This window comes from Capra hircus, chromosome 1, assembly GCF_001704415.2.
Source record: "Capra hircus breed San Clemente chromosome 1, ASM170441v1, whole genome shotgun sequence".
NCBI lineage: Eukaryota > Metazoa > Chordata > Mammalia > Artiodactyla > Bovidae > Capra > Capra hircus.
Genome location: NC_030808.1, coordinates 140087032 through 140106848, shown reverse-complemented (window position 1 = coordinate 140106848; position 19817 = coordinate 140087032). Strand labels below are relative to the sequence as shown.

Genomic DNA, 19817 nt, shown 5'->3' with positions numbered 1-19817 from the left:
ATGATGTGGATTCACCTCTTCTGAACATGAGTTAACCTGATACAACAAGCAGACCGGGTGATGCTGTTTTCTGTATCTTTCCTACCATTTCTAAGGGGCCAGTTTTATTCCCAGAAGTCCAAAATGTGTCACCCAGGACCCTGGAGTCACACCCCAGTCTCCTCCTTCCTAGCCAAGGTTTCCTTCTTCAGCCATTCGGTGCCTCCCCAAAGCACGGGAGTCACATTTGACCCCATCCCTCTGCCTCCTCCTAGCATCCAGGCCAATTCTATATCCTGTTAACTCTATTTTCAAAATGCATATTTCAGTTACGTCCACATGATCCGATAGTTTTTTTTGCACGTTTTCTTTTTGGTCTTCAGCACCCCACCTTCCATCCACCATGCCTCATCTGAAATGCACCCTCCACTGAAACCCTGCCTCTCAGACCCCCTTGTCTAGACAGCAGTTCTCTATCTAGACTCAACCTTCCTTGTCTTAATTCTCCCAAGGACGCTTTTCACATTTTTTCTTTTTTGTCCATTTACTCATTTTGTCTCTCTCTCCATCTAAAATACTTGCTCCTTGAGGTTAGGAGCCCAAACTGTTGTGTTCATCGTGTAAATGGATAAATATAAGTTTTATAAGATTCATTGGCTCTTTAAAATTTTTTCTTCAAAAATAAAATTCTGTTCTTTCCAAGGATTTATCTTTTAAAGAACTAGAAATCTAACTAGAGGAAAGATTAATGGCAGACTCCAATATCTGCTCAAGAGCGCGGATCTGATCATTAACAGCCTAAACGGGGTAATTAGGCATACAGTCGAAATGCAGCACACACGCTTAAATTAGCAGTGTGTAATTGAACTTCATTTAACTGCAGGAGAATTTCACTGACAGAATTTTATTTACATAAGAAAAATGTCTTCATGAGATTGCTTTGGGAGAATTTAGACACGTATCTGCCAAATCACTCCTTGCTTACCCAGTCCAGCCCAGGGCTGCTGGCTTACTCCTGATGCCTGTGTGTGGAGGGATCATCACTCTTTATGGCCAAGTTGGCTTCCAGGCAGCTCAACGTCCAAGCTGGGGCTTCACAATTTTCTTTTCTTTTTAAACTTCTTATTTTATATTGGCATATAATGGATTAGCACTGTTGTGTTAGTTTCCGGTATATAGTACAGTGATTCAATTATACATATACATGGAGCCATTCTTTTTCAAATTCCTCCCCCAGTTAGGTTGTTACAGAATATTGAACAGAGTTCCCTGTGCTATACAGTAGGTCCTTGCTGGATCAGTTCAGTTCAGTCGCTCACTCGTGTCCGACTCTTTGCGACCCCATGAATCACAGCACGCCAGGCCTCCCTGTCCATCACCAACTCCCAGAGTTCACTCAAACTCATCTCCATCGAATTGGTGATGCCATCCAGCCATCATCCTCTGTCATCCCCTTCTCCTCCTGCCCCAAACCCCTCCCAGCATCAGGGTCTTTTCCAATGAGTCAACTCTTCGCATGATGTGGCCAAAGTATTGGAGTTTCAGCTTTAGCATCAGTCCTTCCAATGAACACCCAGGACTGACCTTTAGGATGGACTGGTTGGACCTCCTTGCAGTCCAAGGGACTCTCAAGAGTCTTCTCCAGCACCACAGTTCAAAACCATCAATTCTTTGGCACTCAGCTTTCTTCACAGTCCAGCTCTCACATCCATACATCTACTTTAAATATAGCAGTGTGTACATGTCCATCCTAAACTCCCTAACTATCCCTTCTGTGCCACCCTTCCACCCTGGTAACCATGTTTCTTCTCCAAGAAACTGTTTCTGTTTTGTAAATCAGTTCATTTCTTTTTATTTTTTTTTTCTGCTTCTGCATATAAGCAATATCACAGTATTTCTCTTTCTCTTAATACTTTTGTATCTAGATATGTTGATACTTTCATAAACATAGCAGGCTCCAACAATATGATGCCTTATTGTACTGAGCTTATTTTGAGGGAAAAAATCAAAATATGAATGTCATCAAGCTTGTAATTCAGTGTTGTGAAAGGTAGGGAGATAGGAAGTAAGTCAGGCAGACCTGGAGTTCACCTTGTCTTTGGAGAGGCTGAGGGTGTTTGGGGGAAGCATCGCGAGCACGTAGATAACCAGTTAGATCGAATGCAGTTAGGTGTCAAGTTGTGTGTTACAAAGTAGCTCAGGAAGATGAGGAGAGCCTCAATACAGTGGAGTGAACTGTGGGGTTAGTGCTCCAGAGTAGGAGGATTTCAAAGACCAGGGTGAATATTGAGAAACTCTCTTTCTGCTTTTAAGCATGTACACACGTGATCATCGCCTTAGGACACCTGCCTTACCATTTGACAGGTATACTGCCCCAGTCAAACTTTCCATCTGGCACTGTCCCCAGAGTGGGCCAGCATGTGGCTGGGCACTTGGCACCAGAAGCAAAGTGAGAGCCCCTTGGGGCTTGCCACACTCCCCCCACCCACCTCACTGGGTCAGTGAGAAAACAATCAAAATAGTGATATCTCACACATGTGATCAGGTGAAAAGCCAAACAAAACAGGTCATCTTTTGACATATTTGTTGTGTTAGTCCCTCTGTTGCTGCTGCTGCTAAGTCGCCCCAGTCGTGTCTGACTCCGTGCGACCCCATAGGTGGCAGCCCACCAGGCTCCACCATCCCTGCGATTCTCCAGGCAAGAACACTGGAGTGGGGTGCCATTTCCTTCTCCAGTGCATGAAAGTGAGAGTGAAGTTGCTCATCATGTCCAACTCTTCGTGACCCCATGGATTGGGGCCGACCAGGCTCCTCCATTCATGGGATTCTCCAGGCAAGAACACTGGAGTGGGGTGCCATTTCCTTCTCCAATGCATGAAAGTGAAAAGTGAAAGTGAAGTCGCTCATCATGTCCAAGTCTTCGTGACCCCATGGGTTGGGGCCGACCAGGTTCCTCCATTCATGCGATTTTCCAGGCAAGCGTACTGGCATAGTTTACCATTCCCTTCTCCATTTGACACATTCACCCTCTGCCCAAGCACTATGCTAGGTTTCTCTCCTGCTCTGCCGTACTGCTCACACCAGTTTGGTCTACACCTGCTGCATTCTGTCTGTATGCTCACCACCCACTGACACCTTCTTCAAAATCCGTTCCAAGTGCACAAGGAGGGCACCAGCAGAGTTTTCTTTTAAGATATTCAAAGACTTGAGACTCTGAAATAAAACCTGGGGCTTCCCAGGTGGCGCTAGTGGTAAAGAACCCAGCTGTCAATGCAGGAGACATAAGAGATGTGAGTTTGATCTCTGAGTCAGAAAGATCCTCTAAAGGAGAGCATGGCAACCCACATAATATATTTGCCTAGAGAATGCCATGGACAGAAGAACCTGACAAGCTATGATCTATATGGTCCATATGGTCCATATGGCTCTTTGTGACCCCATAAACCATAGCTTGCCAGGTTCCTCTGTCCATGGGGTCACAAAGAGCCAAACACAACTGAAGCAAGTTAGCACACACGTGAAATGAAACACAAAAGTCCCCCTTCCCTTCTCCTAATTCACTCATGACCTCAGAAGTGAAAACTACAGTTAAAATTTTGGTGGCTATCTATTGATTTACATCCACAAATGCACCCTGTTGCACACACACATCCATTGCCTTTGTACGTGCTCTTGCTGTTCCATCACTGTCACGTCCAATTTTGAAACCCCATGGACTGCAGCACATCACGCTTCCCTATCTTTATCCTTCACTATATCCCAGAGTTTTCTCAAACTCGTGTCCATTGATTTGATGATGCTATCCAACCATCTCATCCTCTGTCACTTCCTTATCCTGCTGCTGCTGCTGCTGCTGCTGCTGCTGCTGCTGCTGCTAAGTCTCTTCAGTCGTGTCTGACTCTGTGCAACCCCAGAGACGGCAGCCCACCCGTCCCTGGGATTCTCCAGGCAAGAACACTGGAGTGGGTTGCCATTTCCTTCTCCAATGCATGAAAGTGAAAAGTGAAAGTGAAGTCACTCAGTCTTATCCAACTGTTAGCGACCCCATGGACTGCAGCCCACCAGACTCCTCCATCCATGGGATTTTCCAGGCAAGAGTACTGAAGTGGGTTGCCATTGCCTTCTCCACTTCCTTATTCTCCTGCCCTTAATTTTTCCCAGCATCAGGATCTTTTCCAGTGAGTTGGCTCTTCCCATCAGGTGGCCAGAGTATTGAAGCTTAAGCTTCAGCATCAGTCCTTACAATGAATATTCAGGGTTGATTTCAATTAGGATTGATCGGTTTGATCTTCTCACTGTCCAAGAGACTCTCAAGAGTCTTCTCCAGCACCACAGTCTGAAAGCATCAATTTTTTTGGCACTCAGCCTTCTTTATGGTCCAACTCTCACATTTATACATGGCTGCTGGAAAAACCATAGTTTTGGCTCTATGGATATTTGTCAGCAAAATTATGTCTCTGCTTTTTAATATGTTGTCTAGATTTGTCATAGCTTTTCTTCCAAGGAGCAAGTGTCTTTTAATTTCATGGGTGCAGTCACTGTCCACAGTGATTTTGGAGCCAAGAAAAAAAATCCATCACTGTGTCCACTTTTTCCCCATCTATTTCTCCCTCCGAGTAATGGGACCAGATGCCATGATCTTAGTTTTTTGAATGTTGAGTTTTCAGCCAGCTGTTTCACTCTCTTCTTTCATGCTCATCAAGAGGCCATTTAGTTCCTCTTTGCTTTCTGCCTTTAGAGTGGTATCATCTGCATATCTGAGATTGCTGATATTTCTCCTGGCAATCTTGATTCCAGCTTGTGCTTCATCCAGGCTGGCATTTCACATGATGTACTCAACTGAAGGAGATGGTGATGGACAGGGAGGCCTGGCGTGCTGCAATTCATGGGGTCGCAAAGAGTCGGACATGACTGAGCGACTGAACTGAACTGAACTCTGTATATAGCATTATATAATGTTCTGTAATTGCTTTATATTATGTGCTAGAGATCTTTCCAGTTACTATACAAAGATTCTATATTGGCCATACTCTCTTAAATGGCTGAGCAGTAAAGATGGACTCTAGTGCATTAATCCATTTGTCCTTGATTGACCTTTAGGCTTTTTTCAATTCTTTATTTTTTAAACAATGCTTCAGTGTGCTTTTTGTGCAAATGTTGATGTGTGCACATAGATGTATACACGATCTGTGTATGAGTGTCCCCTAGGATAGAGTCTTTGATGGGGAGAAGCTGGATCAGAAGGTATGCAAGTCTTACATTTTAAGTATGCCAGTATATTGCCAAGAAAGCAAAAAGGCTTCACCAATTTATATACTTACCAATAGGTGTTCATTTCCCTACACACTTGCTAAGACTGCTGCTGCTGCTGCTAAGTCGCTTCAGTCGTGTCTGACTCTGTGAGACCCCAGAGATGGCAGCCCACCAGGCTCCCCCGTCCCTGGGATTCTCCAGGCAAGAACACTGGAATGGGTTGCCATTTCCTTCTCCAATGCATAAAAGTGAAAAGTGAAAGTGAAGTCGCTCAGTCGTGTCCAACTCCTAGCGACCCCATGGACTGCAGCCTACCAGGCTCCTCTGTCCATGGGATTTTCCAGGCAAGAGTACTGGAATGACTACATATTCTCAAATACTTTATTTATTTTTCTAATTTCCTGGGTGAAAAATAGCATCTTGTTTTAATCTTCATTGACTTGGTAATGTTTTACCTAAATCCTGATCATAAATTATTTAAAATACAATTTAATTTGTAAAAAATTGACACTTTTGCGATTTGAGTTACTTAATCCTGGAATTTGATATGCTTCCACATTTATCCAGGTCTTCCCTTATCCCCTTTGGTGATGACTTATACTTTAAATTTGTTTTATAAGTTACTAGCTGTTTATAATATTTCCTAGCTAAACATTTAATATTTTTATTGATTTAGGAGGTTGGATGATTTATCATTATAGTTTATTGCCAGTTACAACTGTTCTAGAGCACTTTTCTCAAGCAGGAATTTCCTTGGACATTCTTATTTAATATCACAATATTCCCAAGAAGGAAATAGTGCCTCACTGCACAGATAAGGGGCTTCCCAGGTGGCTAGACACTAAAGAACCTGCCAGCAATGCAGGAGACACAGGTCATATGGGTTTGGTCCTTGGGTTGGGAAGATCCCCTGGAGGAGGATATGACAACCCACTCCAGTATTCTTGTCTGGAGAATCTCCTGGACAGAGGAGCCTGGTGAGTTACAGTCCATAGAGTCCCAAAGAGTCAGACGTAACTGAGCAACTAAGGAAACTGAGGCTCTGCTGGGCTCTCCTTGTACCCTCTGTCACACTGATAGGAAGTCGCAGTACTGAGATGTGTGTATTATTCTTCCGGAAGTCCTCTCCCATCCCTGCCCACCACCAGTTTTTATCACTATACGCCTTCCTGGGTCTCACTCTTCTTTCTCTTGCTGTGTCTTTTGCTGGCCCTCTTCCCTTGCTTCCCTGCTGGAGGGTAATAGAGCATCAGTTCCCGTAAAGGGTCCCTCGACATGCCGAGCTTGGTCCCCAGAGCTCTGCCTCCAGTTCCACTGGTGTTATCCATGCTGTCACCCAGCATGCTCAGGACTGAACTCCTGTCTTCCCTGAAGAAAAGAAACCCTTGCCGAACTTCTCTGCTGCGTCACTGCCTCCACACTTTCATCGGACCCTTAGATCCAGTGCTCAGCGTGCTCCTCTCCCTCCAAGTTCTGTGGATCGTTTAGTTTGCATGTATTTCTCTGGGTGTCACGCATTTCCTCCCACAGCTGTCCCCGTGCTTGGCCCAGGCCTTCCTGCTCATGCTCTGGAGTAGGGAGCGTGGTTGGTGAGGGCATGCGTTCCCATCCCCATCACCAGGGTATCATGCTGCCTGGGGTGGTGCTTCCAGAGTTGTGCATACAAGCGGTCACCTCCACCTGGTCCTCACTGTTTTCATCTGTGAACGTGGGAAAAATAAGAGACCCTGCATTGTGCAGTCTTTGTATGAAGTAAATGAATCAAAACGTATGATGTTTGAGCCTCGGTGGCTCACTGAACTAAGAGGACCTAGAGGCTCTGATTAGAATTAGGACTCGTAATCAGCCATGTCTGCAGCCACATTTCTCCTGTTTATAAACACAACCATTCCACTGGGTAGAGAGCTTCCCTGGTGGGCCAGGTGGTAAAGAATCTGCCTGCAATGAAGGAGACTAGGGTTCAATCCCTGGGTTGGAAGATCTCCTGGAGAAGGGAATGGCAACCCACTTCAGTGTTCTTGCCTGGAGAATTCAATGGACAGGGAAGCCTGGCAGGCTACATACAGTCCTTGAAGTTGCAAAGAGTTGGACACGGTGAGAAAGTAACGCCTTTATCTTCACTTCATTCCACCGTTAGAGCCCACCCTGCTGCAGGATGACCCCATCTTAACTAGTGACATTTGCAGTGATCCAGTTTCCAAATAAGGTCACCTTCTGAGATCCTAGGGGTTATGACTTAACTCATGAATTTTGGCCTTGGGGCTTCCCAGGTGGCTCAGTTGGTAAACAGTCTGCCTGCAATGAAGAAGACCCGGGTTCAATCCCTGGGTCAGGAAGATCACCTGGAGAAAGAAATAGCAACTTACTCCACCCTCCTTGCCTGGGAAATCCTATGGAAAGAGGAGCCTGGTGGACTACAGTCCATGGCATCTTAAAAGTTGGACAAGACCTAACAACCAAAGCACCACCATGAATTTTGGAAGGAACACCAAAACTACTGGTTGGATATCTTCTCACAAAGGGCAGTTACTCTGTCATGTGTTAGTTGGTCAGTCATGCCCAACTCTTTGCCACCCTATGGACTGTAGCCCACCAGGCCCCTCTGTCCATGTAATTTTCCAGGCAAGAATACTGGAGTGGGTTGCCATGCCCTCTTCTAGGAGATCTTTCCAACCCAGGGATCAAACCCATGTCTCCCATATTGCAGGCAGATTCTTTACTGTCTGAGCCACTGGTGAAGCTTCTCTCTCATATGTGAAGCTTTTAACATAATTTTGTTAAACAGTAGTTTTTATCAGGCCACTCAATTGCTCTCCAGGCAAGAATACTGGAGAGGGTCACCATGCCCTCCTCCAGGGGGTTTTCCTGACCCAGGGATTGGACCCACATCTCTTTTGTCTCCTGCATTGGCAGGCAGGTCCTTTACCACGAGGGCCACTTGGAAAGCCCAACTTCTGTTTCAGTTAATGCTAATTTATCCTCCAAAATTAAGAAATATAAGATATTCACTCAGAAGCTCATCTCATTTCTAGCACTATATATTCTTAGAACTTGGATTTTAATTTTGTGTTCCTTTCGTTTTTCAGAAACTGTTATAAATACTGTTTAGGAGAAAGCTCCATTTCATTACACAGCATGGATGTCAATTGGAGGTGACAGGCACAGCTGATAAAAGTTTCATTGTGTTGTGCTACCAGTTGGCATCTTATTAGAAAAACCATCTGTTCTTTTAATTACTATTAACTCAGTTGAGATTGCAATAGCAAAAAAAAAAAAAAAACCCTGAAGATATATTTCCAACTAAGTGAAAAATCAAACATACTTTTAAAATCTTCCTGAAAATAATATTGTCTCTATTGAAGATCTAACACCCTGACTGTATGGGAAAAAGCCAGAGAATGTTATAAAAGAATAATTAACATAAAAATCTTAAAATATGCTCATTTTCATATAAGAATACATTATGGTCATTCCTAGAGGGGAAAATACTCTTTTATGTATTAAACATAAGGAAGTTTCTTGTTGAAAGCTAAAGAGAAGAATTTTAGCTTTCTTTCTTTTTACCCAGACTTAAGAAGAGATGTTTTGTATACAACTCATGGTGGATGTGGAGAAGGCAATGGCACCCCACTCCAGTGCTCTTGCCTGGAAGATACCATGGATGGAGGAGCCTGGTGGGCTTCAGTCCATAGGGTCGCGAAGAGTCAGACACGACTGAGTGACTTCACTTTCACTTTTTACTTTCATGCATTGGAGAAGGAAATGGCAACCCACACCAGTGTTCTTGCCTGGAGAATCCCAGGGACAGGGGAGCCTGGTGGGCTGCCGTCTCTGGGGTCGCACAGAGTCGGACACGACTGAAGTGACTTAGCAGCAGCGGCAGCATGGTGGATGGGTTTCATCCATTCATCTCATGAGCAAATATTTTCAGGCAGCACAGCAAAGGACTCCTCTGTGTTATGGAGGTGAAAAGTTGATGAAAACAGTTCAAGTTCCTGCTGTTCCAGTTAGAGGAGTGTTAAAGCAATCTCAAACACATTCAAGATGACTTCATGTAGATATAATACAGTCAAGTGCTCGGAGCATGAGTGACCATGTATCATGGATGTGGTTCACCTGGGATGACACTCCTGCAAAGTTACCTTGGGAACTGAGGCCAGACTGATGGGAAGGAACCAGGCAGATGGAGCTCTGGGCTCAGGGACCTTGAGGTGGAGTGGTTAGAAGAAGAACATTTCAGAGCAGAGCATAGGAGAGAGAGAGTGCATGAATAACATGGCCACATCTAAACCCTTGTGTAACCATGGATAACTGGGTCTAGTGGGACCACATCAGGACACAGAATGGTTTGATGGTGAATGTACTGTTGGTAGCAGGGGTGGAGACAGAGCATTAGGAGGCTGGGATCTTTCGAACTGGTGGTGCCTGGAGAGGCAAATGGATGATTCAGAATATAGTTTAAAACAAGGAACAGAAGGAAATTCTGGTGGAAGATATATGCAGGGTGAAGAATGATTAATTTGGACAACTTCAGAATGTGTCTCTTATGTTCAGATACTGGCAAACATGCTAGGGAATTGTTACTGTTGTTGTTCAGTTGCTAGGTTGTATCTGACTCCTTGCAACCCCATGGACTGAAGCACACCAAGCTCCTCTGTCCACTATTTCTCAGAGTTCACTCAAATTCATGTCATTTAAGTCTGTGATGCCGTCCAACCATATCTCATCCTCTGTCACCCCTTTCTTTTTCCTGCCCTCAGTCTTTCCCAGCATCAGGGTTTTTTCCAATGAGTTGGCTCTTCACATCTGGTGGCCAAAGTATTGGAGCTTCAGCTTCAGCATCAGTCCTTCCAATGAATATTCAGGGTTGATTTCCTGTAGGATTGACTGGTTTGATCTTGCTTCCAAGGGACTTTCAAGAGTCTTCTCCAGCACCACAGTTTGAAAACATCAATTCTTTGGTGCTAGCCTTCTTTATGGTCTGACTCTCACATCTGTACATGACTATTGGAAAAACGATAGCTTTGACTATATGGACCTTTGTTCATAAAATGATGTCTCTGCCTTTTAATATGCTGTCTCAGTTTGTCATAACTTTCCTTCCAAGGAGCAAACATGACAGTGGATATTATTATTCAAATAACATCACCGTGATGTTAGAGCAGGTCTCTGAGTTTCCATCTACTCTGGGTCTGTACATGTGTCTACTCTTTTTTTTTTCCCATCTTTTCATCACTTAGTGTGCTGACATGAGAACTCTTCTACATGGGCAGTAAGTTCTGACCTTTTTCATTTTTGTTTTGGTTGTGCTGCACAGCACTTGGGATCTCAGGTCCTGGACCAGGGATAGAACACCCCCCCTCCCGCCCCCTTGCAGTGGTAGTGCGGAGTCTTAACCACTGGACCACCAGGGAGTCTGTTTCTGTCTACTCTCTCTCTGGTTTCTCTCTAATCCTTTCTACTGCAGAAAGGACTTCTGAAGACAGTATCCTCACAGCCTCTTCCCCCCCAGAGCCCCTTCCTTACTCAGGCATGTAAAGGCCCTTTCTGGGTCTTGTTTATATCTTTCTACCCCTGTTAGTTTTATTGAGATAGACAAGGCTGTGGTCCTAGTGTGATTAGATTGGCTAGTTTTCTGTGATTATGGCTTCAGTGTGTCTGCCCTCTTGATACCCTCTTGCAACACCTACCGTCTTACTCGGGTTTCTCTTACCTTGGATGTGGGGTATCTCTTCACGGCTGTTCCAGCAAACCGCAGCTGCTGCTCCTTACGTTGGATAAGGGGTATCTCCTCACTGCCACCCCTCCTGACCTTGAACGTGGAGTAGCTCCTCTAGGCCCTCCTGCACCCGTGCAGCCACCGCTCCTTGGACGTGGTGTGACTCCTCCCGGCCACTGCCCCAACCTCAGTGCTCTGTTGAGTGACGCTGGCTCACATAGTGTCGGGAAACATTTTGTCTGGCTCACATAGTGTCGGGAAACTCTTGGAGCTGTGGTGACCCAGCTCCAAATAGCAGAATTCTGATGTCAGATGCGCCATGGTCATTTTCACTTGTGTGTTTTTTCTAACACATGAGGATTCCTCACATGAAGAGTCAGGAGTGAGCCCTACTGTGTTAGTGGATATGGACTCTTTCTTCACTGTTTCTTTAGGCAGGCCTGATGGCCTTGGGCAGCACTGGGTACACCTGATGACTGGCCTCTCCTGGAAGATCAGCTGAGTAAAACACATGACATTTACTTTTGTAGTGACCACCTTTAAAATTTTTTTAATTGGAGGATAATTACTGTACAATGGAGGGCTGGTTTCTGCTATATAACAACACGAATCAGCCATAATTGTGTATGTGTATGTACATATATATGTATGTTTATATATATACATATATATATCCCCTCTCCAATATCTCAACTGGATATATATACCCCCTTTCTCTTGAGCCTCTACTTATATGTGTATGTACATATGTGTGTGTATTACATATATATCCCCTCTCCAGTATCTCAATTGGATATATATATCTGCTCTCTCTTGAGCCTCCCTTCCCACCCCATCCTACCCCTCTAGGTCATTACAGAGCACTGAGCTGTGCTCCCTGTGGTATACAGCTGCTTCCCACTAGCTGTCTATTTTACACATGGTAGCATATATAGTTTTTATTAGACCATGGAATTCTCTAGGCCAGAATACTGGAGTGGGTAGCCTTTCCCTTCTCCAGGGGATCTTCCCAACCCAGGGATCGAACCCAGGTCTCCCGCATTGCAGGCAGATTCTTTACCAGCTGAGCCACAAGGGAAGAAAACTGGGCTCGAGAAAGGACAGAAACGGTATGGACCTAACAGAGGCAGAAGATATTAAGAAGAGGTGGCAAGAATACACGGAAGAACAGTACAAAAAAGATCTTCATGACCCAGATAATCATGATGATGTGATCACTAATCTAGAGCCAGACATCTTGGAAAGTGAAGTCAAGTGGGCCTTAGAAAGCATCACTACAAACAAAGCTAGTGGAGGTGGTGGAATTCCAGTTGAGCTCTTTCAAATCCTGAAAGATGATGCTGTCAAAGTGCCACTCTCAATATGCCAGCAAATTTGGAAAACTCAGCAGTGGCCACAGGACTGGAAAAGGTCAGTTTTCATTCCAATTCCAAAGAAAAGAAATGCCAAAGAATGCTCAAAGTACTGCACAATTGCACTTATCTCACATGCTAGTAAAGGAATGCTCAAAATTCTCCAAGCCAGGCTTCAGCAATACGTGAACTGTGAACTCCCTGATGTTCAAGCTGGTTTTAGAAAAGGCAGAGGAACCAGAGATCAAATTGCCAACACCCACTGGATTATCAAAAAGCAAGAGAGTTCCAGAAAAACATCAATTTCTGCTTTATTGACTATGCCAAAGCCTTTGACTGTGTGGATCACAATCAACTGTGGAAAATTCTGAAAGAGATGGGAATATCAGACCACCTAACCTGCCTCTTGAGAAATCTGTATGCAGGTCAGGAAGCAACAGTTAGAACTTGATATGGAACAACAGACTGATTCCAAATAGGAAAAGGAGTACATCAAGGCTGTATATTGTCACCCTGCTTATTTAACTTCTATGCAGAGTACATCATGAGAAACGCTGGGTTGGAAGAAACACAAGCTGGAATCAAGATTTCTGGGAGAAATATCAATAACCTCAGATATGCAGATGACACCACCCTTATGGCAGAAAGTGAAGAGGAGCTAAAAAGCCTCTTGATGAAAGTGAAAGAGGAGAGTGAAAAAGTTGGCTTAAAGCTCAACATTCAGAAAACAAAGATCATGGCATCTGGTCCCATCACTTCATGGAAAATAGATGGGGAAACAGTGGAAACAGTGTCAGACTTTATTTTTCTGGGCTCCAAAATCACAGCAGATGGTGACTGCAGCCATGAAATTAAAAGACGCTTACTCCTTGGGAGGAAAGTTATGACCAACCTAGATAGCATATTGAAAAGCAGAGACATTACTTTGCCAACTAAGGTCCGTCTAGTCCAGGCTATGGTTTTTCCTGTGGTCATGTATGGATGTGAGAGTTGGACTGTGAAGAAGGCTGAGCGCCAAAGAATTGATGGTTTTGAACTGTGATGTTGGAGAAGATTCTTGAGAGTCCCTTGGACTGCAAGGAGATCCAACCAGTCCATTCTGAAGGAGATCAACCCTGGGATTTCTTTGGAAGGAATGATGCTAAAGCTGAAACTCCAGTACATGGCCACCTGATGTGAAGAGTTGACTCATTGAAAAAGACTCTGATGCTGGGAGGGATTGGGGGCAGGAGGAGAAGGGGACGACAGAGGATGAGATGGCTGGATGGCATCACAGACTCGATGGACATGAGTCTGAGTGAGCTCTGGGAGATGGTGATGGACAGGGAGGCCTGGTGTGCTGCGATTCATGGGGTCGCAAAGAGTCGGGCACGACTGAGCGACTGAACTGAACTGAACTGAGCATATATATGCGAAGAAGGCAATGGCACCCCACTCCAGTACTCTTGCCTGGAAAATCCCATGGATGGAGGCGCCTGGTGAGCTGCAGTCCATCGGGTCGCTAAGAGTCGGACACGATCGAGCGACTTCACTTTCACCTTTCACTTTCCTGCATTGAAGAAGGAAATCGCAACCTACTCCAGTGTTCTTGCCTGGAGAATCCCAGGGACGGGGGAGCCTGGTGGGCTGCCGTCTCTGGGGTCGCACAGAGTCGGACACGACTGAAGCGACTTAGCAGCAGCAGTAGCAGCAGCATATATATGGGCTTCCCCGGTGGCTCAGATGGTAAAGAATCCACTTGCCAGTGCAGGAGACCCCAGTTCAATCATCCCTGGGTCGGGAAGATCCTCTGGAAAAGGGAATGGCTACGTGCTCCAGTATTCTTGCCTGGAGAATCGCATGGAGAGAGGAGCCTGGTGGGCTACAGTCCATGGGGCTGCACAGAGCTGGACACGACTGAGTGACTAACAGTCAGTGCAACTCTCGGTTCTTCCCACTGTCTCTTCTGTAGCTATCATTTTAGTGCATGGCTATCTTTGGATGGAATCTATGTGTTAACCTCATCTTCAACAGTAGAACAAAGAGTGATTCACCATCTCTGTTTCATAGATGAACTATCCAAAGCTTAAAAAGTAGACTGGATTATCAAAGGTCACACAAAGTGATATTGACAAATTTAGAATTCAGATCCATTGGATTCCCACTCTCAGAATTGTTTTTCCTCCACAATGAGGAATCTCTCCAGGTGTTTGAACTTGTTACTCTTAGTACCAGGGAAAGACCTTTTAACTTTGTAACAACAGGGGAAAAAAATTAGCTAAGTAGATTGAGCAAGCAATAATAAAGGGTGTATGGGTGTTAGTCATTCAGTTATGTCCAACTCTTTGTGACCCCGTGGACTGTAGCCCGCCAGACTCCTCTGTCCATGGTATTCTCCAGACAAGAATACTGGAATGGGTTGCTATTCCCTTCTCTATGGGATCTTCCTGACCCAGGGATTGAATCCGGGTCTCCCATATCACAGGTAGATTTTTTACCACCTGAGCCACCAGGCAAGTCCTTGATAAAGGGTACTAGAACATATGCAGTTATTTGTGACTAAATTCCCCAAGGAGGAAAGCCAGCATTTATCACCAAACTTGAATTTATCCTTGTGTATTCAGTTTGGTGATACATACTGACTTTCCCCCTTTGGTAACTGATAGTTTCTTTCATCCCAGTGAGATGATGATTATAATCCAGTCTCTTCCCTCCAATCCTGTTATCGCATCAGATGCCATGACTGCCCCTTAGACTCAGATCTCTTTAGACTGTAAGCTCCCTGAAAGCAGAGGCTATGTCCCATTCCATTTTGTGTTCTCAGAACCTGGGCAGTGCTGTCCCAGAGAATGAATGCACGTCTCAGCTCTGGTTTCTACTCACCCAGAATACGTGGCCCACCATAGAATCAGCTCCCATTTGCTCCCTTCAGGACGACATGCATGCTGGCTGGCTGCAGCTCACAGTTTGGCAAACTGGATTCCTAGGAACTGTTGCTGTTTCTCTGCCTCTGGTGCTGCCAGAAACCCAAAAGGCATGGTGCTGAGCCTCAGAATGTGCCATCTGCTGGGAGTTCACCACTCAGCACCAAGACGGCAGGGTGTGGCTATAGGGCTACTACCCTGAGAATTCCTACGGCATTCCCAGTCATGCCACTGCCCCATTTTCTTTGATAGTTTTGATCTTGGGTGGCCTCAGCCTGCAGCAGCTTGAAGTGGGGCTTAAGTTTCCCCGCCAAAGAGACTGAGTTCTAGTCCTGGTGACGAGATCACCCATCCTAGCCAGTGGACCAGTGGTCAGTGACCAGGCCTTCACCCTTTGGCTTTGCAGAAGAAGCAATCCCACAAAGATGGAAAGTAGTGAAACAAGTAAAGTATTTATTAGGAGGAAAAAGAGTATAGTATATGTGGATAGATAGATGGGCTGACCCAGAAAAAAAGAGTCACTGAGTTGCACCCTCATGGCAATTTGTATTTCTTTTATGGGGCATTTCTTCTGGGTTTCCTCTGATCGGTCATTTCTGTTTGCCTGGTTCACAGTCCATATTGGCGCATCTCGGAGCCCTCCCAGGTGTGCACACGCATCTCTCAGCCAAGAGGGATTGAAGAGGCTTATGGGTAGTTGGCATCACTTAGCACCATTCCCCTTTGACCCCTAGGAGCCTTTCTGCACTCGTGTAGTCAGGGAAATAAGAAATAAGAGAAATAAGTGGTCTGGGCAAGGCCCAGTTGCCTCTCCTTACTGTGCTGCTGTTCTTATTCTGGGGTTTCGGTCCACAGGAAATAAATCTCCTATCACTCTTCCCTGGGGCCCCTCACCTACCTCCCGCCTCAGTTTTACATTTCTGGATAGAACTAGTCCACTAGCCCCTGTGCTGAGCATAATAGCAAGGCTGGTACTAAGCTGTGAGTTTTCTTCACTGGCCTTAACACACCAGCTCATGCCAATAAATACTGGAGACCTGTGCCAGCACTCAATTGAAACCCATTTCTTCTGGGTGTATGCAAAGTTCTAAGAGCTTTGGTATGTCTGGTTTCTCCCTCTCAGCACACATCCTGAGTGTGTCCACAGCGATTCTGTCAGCAGAGAGAGGTGACAGCTCAGAGCCTGGCAGTAAAGGAGTGTGTGTGTGTGCGTGCTAAGTCACTTCAGTCTTGTCCAACTCTTTGTGATCCTATGGACCCAAGCCCACCAGGCTCCTCTGTCCAGGGGATTCTCTAGGCAAGAATACTGGAGAGTCTTGCTGTGCCCTTCTCCAGGGCATCTTCCTGATCCAGGGATTGAACCCTCATCTCCTTTATGTCTCCTGCCTTGGAGGTGAATTCTTTATCACCAGTGCTACCTGGGAAACCCAGAGGGAACAGATGAACCATTAAAGACAGCACTGGGGACTTGAACTCCTGGACCATTCAGTGAATGTTGAGAAGCCAAGATAACTTCTGATATATCCCTTTAATAACTGAGCGGTGTGGCTCAATAATCTCCAACTGCAATCATGACCCTAAATCCAAAAATCATTCACGATTGTTCAGTTGACTGCTTCGCAGTATGTTTAAGATGACAAAAAGTGTAGACTATATTTTAGCAGTGTTTATATGTAAAGTGCTAATAATTTTACAAGGAAAATAAAATTACCTTCAAAAGTTTGGCTTTGCACAGTTGTATGTTACCAGACAGTTCTGAGTAGTAAAGGTGTGTGTGTGTGTGTGTGTGTGTGTGTGTGTGTGTGTGTGGAGAGAGAGAGAGAGAGACTGTGTGTGTAGTTTATTGCTGTTAATATTTTGTGTTATAATATTTGCCTATTTTAACAGAAGCACATTCTTCCATCTCATTTAAGGCTGTGAACAATTTCATTTATTCCATATGATACAAAATCCTCTGCTGATGTAAAGCAGAAAGTGGGGTGCATTGAAAAGCAAGGGGATGGTTGAGAAGATTCCTTGTCACCATGCAACCAAGACACCTGGTGTCCTAGTGACATACCCTATGCCTCATTGTCCCATAGCTATGTCCTCATTATCCCAAGATATCCCCGTATCTTGGGAGTTCAGGCTGAACCCCAGGACTCTGGGTCTTTGTGGTCCTCTCCTAATCAGATTCTTCTATTCTTCATTTTTATTTTAGGCTTTAAAATATTGATCAGTTTGGTGATAGGTTTCAATGAGAAATAAAGGGTTCGACAGAGATGGTTCAAATTACCATGGGAATTCAGCCAACTCCTTCTTCCTTCCCTGTGAATATCTCAGAAAATGTTTCACACCAACAAGGTTCCCAATTCTCTGAAACACCGTGTCTTTAGAGAGTCTATTTAGCATGCTAAGTGGATAAAAAGGAGTCAGCTATTCCAGGAGCAAAGTGAGTGATTAAATTAAATGTACCTGGAGAGTAGAGCCCTCTTAGGAATCAGTGGAGTAATGAGTGCAGGCTGCTGCTTCTGTATCCCTGAGCATCTCCTGATACTCAGAGGAGCCATGCACACGAGGCTCCCCTTACATGTCACCACTGCTGATGGCCTGTCAATTCTAGTGGAAAGACTCCGTCTTAGAGTGGTGACAGGAGTTAATGTAGTAGCTTTTTGTCCCTTGTTTCTGTCTTTCACTTTGTACTTTAAAGTAACTGGTTATTAAAGCATTATGTAAGTATGCAAAATATATTGACAGGAAAAAAATGTTTCAATTATGCACAATATATACTGGTAAGACCTGTTTGGCATGTGATGACAGATGACAAGTGGTAATTTTAGTTGCTGTTTTCAGGGGGAGCATAAAGCAAAAGTACCTAGAATATACATCATTCCCTTTTTCAGCTATTCTAATGTTTAGCATATTTATAGCATATTTTAAAATAAGTAACTAATATAACTGTTAAAAAAATAAATTTATCACTTAAAGGTATTTTATCCTTTAGTAGTTAATTGGTGTTCTTCTGGAAAGCTTATGCTGGATCAGTGTTTGTTTTATGATTTTTTAAATTCATGTCCATTGAATTGCTTTCATACTGTGTAAGAAGCAATAAGCTGTTTTTACTTTATCTGACAGTTAATCTATGAATAATTTATAGTTCTTATAAGAAGTAACCATGGGATGGCTGTGAGAATTGTGTTCACAGCTTAAATATTTGAGACCTAAAAGTAATGAAGTCAGGACTTCTGGCAAGTTCTGATTAAACCAAAGGCAGTTTCAAATGAACCTAAGGAAAACAAACAGTTGGAAAGAATGTGAATTTTTGTCATTTTGGTCTTTTCCCAAAGAGGCAAAATCACATTACCTTTCAAGTAGAATTGCATCAGATGCAGAAATTTTCCATAGGAAAGACTAACAGTGGTATACAAGAAGTTGAGTCTCCCACCATATAAGTGCTGAAGCTCACCTAGGAATGTACTCCTTTGCTTTTATTTGGTGTACACAAAAATTATCACTGAACACTGAAAACTTATCTTTAGATATTTACATATCTTTAGATGTTTTAACATTAATTAGATATTAATTAGTTAAATACATTACATATCACTAGATATTTTTGAAGGAAAGAATCATCTTTATTCTCCTTCAAGCAACAATGATGCTTGATCCCTTAATGCTGGCCATTTCTGTTCAAATTGAGTTTCAGAGGCAAAACCCACAGGTCACGGACAGCACATTGTGTCCAGTGTTGATATGCAGGAGGAAGAGGTGGGTATCACTTTTCTCTCCCTGAGGTGAAAATGCTATCATCAATAATTTCAGTAGTAATCAGAAAATAGCAGAGCTCTCTAAAACACTGCATATAGGAAGAATTGATCTTTATCCTAGAATATAGATGTAAGTGTTGGTGATCATTGAGGAAATAAGAAGTCTTTCCTGGGAAGGTTGTGGAATATATCATTGTTCTGTAGTCTAACATGTTTATGTATTTATTGAAACACTTGAAATACTTACATGATGTAGAAATCTATAAAAGAAAATGAATACTCCTTTAATTTGTCATATTCTGAGAGAAAAGTGATGGCAAAGAAAATCTGCTAAATTAGCAACATACCAATTAGATGCCAACTTTCTTGCTCCTAAATAAATACATGACCTAAAAAATTAATTCATGAGGCTAAGCTTTTCAAGTAAGTATTTATTCTGTAGTATACTCACTAAAACCCCTTAATTTAGGATAAAGGATTAATATAGCTTGAACCCTTAAAGTAACACACACACAAACGCTAACACACACACACATCTATTATTTGCCTTCATATGAGTTTCCTTCAGGTGAAGAAACTCTATTCAGTGACTTTGTATGACTGGGTTGCTTCTGTTCTGTTTTAATGGGGTCATCGTTTTCTTCTATTTTAGGATCTAGATTTCTCATCACATCCACGGGCGCCTTGTATATTAAAGATGTACAAAATGAAGATGGATTGTATAACTACCGCTGTGTCACGCGGCACAGATACACCGGGGAGACCAGGCAAAGTAACAGCGCTAGACTTTTTGTATCAGGTAAAAACTCATCGGCACTGAGATTTCCGTTTCTGTTTTCTTTTGTTAGTGCTCTGGGATGACTCC

General features: G+C 43.9%; 1 protein-coding gene across 1 annotated transcript in view; it reads left to right on the top strand.

Moving 5' to 3' along the window:
* Positions 1 to 19817, top strand: part of DSCAM (DS cell adhesion molecule) — an 833405-nt gene that overhangs the window by 468893 nt on the left and 344695 nt on the right. The window contains exon 4 of the mRNA XM_018051616.1: positions 19605 to 19751. Coding sequence (XP_017907105.1) covers positions 19605 to 19751 — 147 coding nt within the window. The remainder of the gene's footprint in view (positions 1 to 19604; positions 19752 to 19817) is intronic.